At 36.1% G+C, this 6,035-nt stretch overlaps 1 protein-coding gene across 1 annotated transcript in view; it reads left to right on the top strand.

Annotated features, from left to right (window-relative positions):
* Positions 1-6,035, top strand: part of LOC107092864 (anthrax toxin receptor 1-like) — a 57,538-nt gene that overhangs the window by 15,671 nt on the left and 35,832 nt on the right. Inside the window, exon 2 of the mRNA XM_015387551.1 lies at positions 5,224-5,295. Coding sequence (XP_015243037.1) covers positions 5,224-5,295 — 72 coding nt within the window. The remainder of the gene's footprint in view (positions 1-5,223; positions 5,296-6,035) is intronic.

Here is a 6,035-nt window from a genome sequence, read left to right as displayed (position 1 = left end):
TTTCAGCCTGCCACCAGCCGCTCAGCCATGTTGGGCCCTTTCAGCCTCCCACCAGCCGCTCAGCCATGTTGGGCCCTTTCAGCCGGCCCCCAGCCGCTCAGCCATGTTGGGCCCTTTCAGCCTCCCACCAGCCGCTCAGCCATGTTGGGCCTTTTCAGCCTGCCAGCAGCCTGTTCAGCTATTCTGAGCCCTTCTAGCCTGCCACCAGCCTATTCAGCCATGTTGGGCCTTTTCAGCCTGCCAGCAGCCTGTTCAGCTATTCTGAGCCCTTCTAGCCTGCAGCCAATCTATTCAGCCAGCAAATCCTGCTCAGTCGATCAGATCCAAATCTTTTTTATGAACCAGGCCCCACAATGTTCAACGGAATTATCAGGTAGATTGTCTGAGAATAAGTTATTTTGGTCAGTTCAGACCAAAACAGAACGTTTTCCTCTGTGACTATGGCTGAACACTAACTTCAACATATCTAGAATCATTATCTCCATAGTGAAGATAGTGTCATGCTGTGAGGATATGTTTTTAATTTACTGACAAGTACATTTGTCAGGGTAATTGGAAGAGGAATTGGTCAAAATCCTGAACCTTCCTGCAAAGACAAAGCTCGTTAGAGGAAGCATACAGTACAAAATATCAGAGCTAGTAACTGATTGAAAGCCTCTGGTTTTAATTGGTAAAAATGTTTAGTTAGTACTTTAGCAAAGCTGTTAATAGAGTCATATATCAGAGTTTCATGTGTTGGACAATCCTATTGAATTTAGACAACTGAAGTGGACCAGAGTTTTAACTTTGTCAGAGAAATGGTCAATGAATCACTGGGAAGTTCCTTTTGGGAGAAAAAAGTGCTGACAGCTGATTTATCTCACTGCCACCAGCATATTAAGCCTCACTTCTTCCATCCTTGCTTTGATCATCCTTTGTTTTTGTTTTTTTTATTTGCTCAACCCAAATGGTACCAAGCAGACATATGTTTTCCATTCTGTTCCTACCAAAGGAAAAAAAAAAACACGCTGTCACCAGTCTTTAAAGAAGTCTCTTACATAACCTCAGCCCTTACAAAGTTTGAATCGTTCAGTTGGCAAATTGGGACGCTGCTGATTCTTAAAACCTTTAACTCTCAGCATTTAAATCTTCAAAACCGCAAAACCTTTAGGGCTCAGCTCAGTTCATTAAAATTAGATCAAGGGATTTTAGCGGAATCTAATGGTTTTTATCAAGACTCACATAACAAAACCAGCCACTTCCTCTCCTAACATTGTTTGGACAGGTGAGTGAAACTGCAAACTAAGCTTCAGTCCCACGACTGTAAGCTGCCTCAGACCCTCAAACCTTTCCAGAACAAACAGTAATCACCACAGTGGGGGAATTAAAGATAAGCAGAAGAAAAACCAAAGTCCTCAGATTAACCTTGTGTTAAAAAAATACTCAGAACTTATCCTTAATTCCTCTACTAGTTGTGCAGCAGATCTTTTGAGCTCTACTCTGTTGCTGTGATGGAACAAGATGCTGGATCCTGCTGTTACTTCAGCTCAGATGGCCTATTCTTGTCAGTGTGTGTATATAGTTCTGTTTGCGTTGCACATTTTACTAAACCTAACCTCCAGTTGTACCCCATGCTTTTTTTATCATTTGTGGAGGGTTTTGTTAAGCTTGCAAAGTCTTGCTCATGTCTATGCTCAGTCAGTCTGAGAGGAATGTCGGTATTGATGTGGGGGAGCAGCTCATGTAATCAGGGAAGCAGAGACACAGTGAAAACACTCGTTTTCAGGACTTCTAAGCATTTGATAAGTTAAAAAAACTGGAGCTTTCATAAAAAGTATGTTTTCTTTGTGAAAATCTTTTTTATGTTTGGAATACATTTCCAGCATAAGTGTGGTTTTCTTTACCAAAACATGTGTCCATCCAGCCTGGTATGGTGTCAATGTTGTTACGTTATTGTTGCAAGCAAGAAACATGTTTTGTTGATTAAAATAATTAAAAAAAAATGAAATCCAGAAATTAAAACTTTGAAAAATATATTATATGAAACAGAAAAAGGTTTTGAAAGTAACTTTACTATATTTTCAGTTTTGGTTTTCCCCAAAAAAATTATTCATTATATTTATTTGTCTTATTAAAATTTTTCAAACCAATTTTATTGAAGTTTCTACAGAGCCCTTTATTAAACACTATCGAATACAAACTTAGATCTATTAGATCTGGATAAATGTTATTGAAGGGGTTAAGAATAATGAAAAAATCCAATAAGTTCTTGAAACTGAGGCTATTATGTAAATCATATAATTTATTCAAAACTCCATAGTGAGATATTTTGTAGCTGTAAGATATTAGAGATGCAAAATGTGATAAAAAATAATTTCCTAAAATGGAAAAAAATAAAGCAATGAGAGGCCAACATGTAGGGACATTCTTTATATTGATGCTATTATATTAAGAACACGCATTTTGACTAATATAATACGTGTATTGTGATTTATTGCTTACCGTTGCAATAAGCTCATGTTGACTTTCTTTCATTGTTACATTTTCTGTGAGGATATATTTGTACTCTATGTTAAGAAAGAAATAACAACATTATAAGAAAGGTGGAGTCAGATTTAAGCTTTCAAAAACCTACAAAGCAGCGATAGAGCTGATTCCTTCCCGCTATCATCGCAGCCCCAATTACAGGAGAAAAGACAAGGAAACAAAGTCCACTGGATTGTTTTTTTTTTTGTTTTTTTCCTTTTTTGGAATTTGTGCTTGTTTGGCACTTTGAAAGAAGGCAAATGGCTCCTGACTTTTGCAACGATGAGGTCATAAAGGTGTTTTTTCATTTTTTTTTTTTCTTCCTTTACTTAAAAATAAATGAATCAATCATGAAAAGCAACCAAAGGAGTAAGAACATTGAATGGCAAAGATTAAAAGAATAAGGAGATTTGAAATAAAAAGGAACAAGTCATCTGCATATAGAGAAACAGAATGTCCAAAATGAACTTTAATCTGCTTGTAGTTTTTGAAAGAACTTTAGAGGGGGTTCAATAACTAGGCCAAAAAACAGATGACCAAGAAGATCACCCTAATAAGTCCTCAATTTATCTATAATATTCTTATTTTTTTACGATTACTTTATCATTTGGAAGTTGGTTATCTGAAATTGGTTGCAGTTTTACAGTTCACCTTAACATGTTAGAAAAGCTGCTCTTCACAGTGTCTGACAGCTTCTTGGTGTGGCATTCTTTTCTAAAACTTTCACTTTATTCATTTTATAACTTAAATCTTCTTAGTTAGCAACAGGTCCTGGTTGTAATTGAAGCTGAAACCTTTTCCTAAGAGGCTCTCAGCTAATGAAACTGCAACAACCTCCAAGAGTTAGCCTGGACAGAGGAAATGAAGGTTGCCTCATAGGGAGAGGCTTTATAACAGTCCGGTTTTATAGGAGCTTCCCCATGGAGACGGGGTCCAGTTTACTCAGCCTCCAGGCGCCTTTTGGGGATAAAGGAAGGCGCTAAATTAGGCGTCAGATACAACAGGCTGCCTGTTTTATCTCTGTTTACTGGCAGCTAATGTAGTTCATGCTTATTATCTTACTTCACAAGATGCCAGATATTTTTTATGAACATTTACCTGATGTGGTGAGCTATTATAAAACCATGGATGAGGGAGGGAATCTGCCCGCAGGCGTTCTTAAACAGCAACCCATTCACACATATAATTATAAGCACAAAACAGTTCTTTCCAAAACAAAAAAAATAATGTTTTTTTTGTTTTTTTTTATTTATTGGCATTAGTGACCTTTATTATTTGAAAGTAGGTTAAGAGGGAAGACATGAGGGGGGGGTGTAAACTTGGTGACCGCTGCAGGTAAAGAAGTAGGTAAGAAAAGGAGCCTAGATGCTTCCTCTAGCACAGGAATAGTATAGCATAAGAACAAAAATACATAACTGCTTGTGACACATGCTTATTTACAAACCCCTGCATATTTGACATTTTATAACTAAGAGCTTCATACAGTAAACAGTGTTTTACGGTTAGGGTTATATATATATATTTTTTACTGTTTTCACCAAAGAAAAAAAAATCTGACAGCTTATCTCATAATTACAAGATACTGATCTCTTATTATGAGATCTTGATCTCAATATTATGAGATTTTATCTCATAATTACTAGATCAAATCATAATTATAAAATAATATATCATATTTAGGAGATCAGTCATTGCTGAGCTACGCTACATGATGAACAATGAGTGGGTTGACGGATTTAATTTGTTTTATTTCTTTCCTTCCTTACGAGATCTTATCTCATAATTACGAGATAATATCTCAAAATTATGAGATACTGATCTCATACTTATGAGATAAGCTGTCTGGTTTTGTTTTCTTTGGTTAGTGCAATACATTTCCGTAGAATCTTTCTTTTTTTTTTTTTTTTTTAAAAAGAAAGAAAGAAAACATTTTCATATATTCATTTATTTTTGTATTTTTTAACCATTCAAAAATAAAAGCACATTTTCACTGAAACTGTGCAGGAATATATGTAGCAAAAATCTACATCACAAACCTATAAGCTGCAGAAAATTTTATATAATTATATAATCTGTTTTCTTTTGAACTGAGTCTGTTTTTCCCTGATGCGAGCAGAAAGACAGTGTGTCAATGAAAAAGGAGGATTTATGTTTAAAATAAGAAGTATATAATATTGAAATTATTATCTGATATTTTTAGGGCAAAAAAAAAAAAAAAACATTTATTCTGTTGACAGATATTTTACCTGCTCAAATTAAGGGTTAATACACTATTTTAGAATAGTTTTTGCTGTGAAGTATTTGACCTTTATGATCGTCAATTTTCCAAAAATAGCTGATCTCATCTTAGTCGATTCCTCAGGCTTGGAGCCAGAATATTCCTGCTCATATGACTGGAAACACGCCATAACAAATGTTTCACTAGGAGTAAAAGGTTTTATTTTTGTGTTTCTCCTCACATATTTCCAGCTTGTTCTTTGCCCGGTGGATGGCTTCAGCCCCCCGATGTTCTTGGCCAGCCAAGTTGTAATTTTCCTGTTTGAATGCTTCCCCATGTGGTGCTCAGTCGGCCTGTTGGATAGCTTAGAGCTAACTATTTTTGTGGTTCCCATCGCAGCTTTGGTAGTTCTTAAAGACACGAGGCAGTGGAAATGAACAGAAATCATCTTGTCTGCTATGTTCCTTAAAGTTGTCTTTTGGGTTCTCCTTTGCTTACAGGTCTGGCAGTGTCATCGGCCATTGGGATGAAATCTTTGAATTTGTGAAGAATTTAGCAGAGAAGTTTAAAAGGTAAGAGATGCTCCACAAGTATTTACTGATGTTTGGTAAACCAGCTAAGACGCATTAAAAGGGGCAGCCAATGTGGAAAAATAGGTTTCCTGATGACGTCCTGGTAAAAGGATGTTCAAGTTTTTAAAGACAAACAAACTTTAGCATTTCTGATTTATTAAGCAAATCTTCCCAGACCAGTAACTAATCATTAGCTTAGTGATTCATACCAATATTGATGTTCCTGCAGGTTATGGGAGGAGCTCCTATCAGACATTATAGGTTAGAGAGCCTCGATAGCAGCACTAAGTTTTGTTTTCATGTTCTAAATAAATCAAGTTCCCATTCAGTGCATTTCTGCAATGGAGTATTAGGGCCAGGTGAGAGATTTTTTTCTTTTCGAGAATAAAGTCATAAAATCATAAGTATAAAGTCATAATATTACGAGAATTAAGTCGCAACATTTCCGGAATAAAGTCCTAATATGAGAATTAAGTCGTAATATTACAAGAATAAAGTTGTAATTTATGAAAACTCTGACATGATGCACTGTCTTAGCTAAAATGATGAATGTCGAGCATCATGTGAAGTTAAACTTTGACATCAGTTTGACAAAAATAAGGAAATCTTTTAGCACCCACATCAGACTTAACCTGACTCCGCCAGATGGATTTGCTCCGCATATCCATCTGGAAACCTTCTGTTGAAGTAATTTTGGGAAGGGGCGAAAATACTGGTTAGCTGATTGGCCTATGTTGGTG

Source organism: Cyprinodon variegatus, unplaced genomic scaffold (assembly GCF_000732505.1).
Source record: "Cyprinodon variegatus isolate N-32 unplaced genomic scaffold, C_variegatus-1.0 Scaffold398, whole genome shotgun sequence".
NCBI lineage: Eukaryota > Metazoa > Chordata > Actinopteri > Cyprinodontiformes > Cyprinodontidae > Cyprinodon > Cyprinodon variegatus.
Note: the sequence above shows the minus strand (reverse complement) of the source record. Positions and strands in the feature narration are given on the sequence as shown.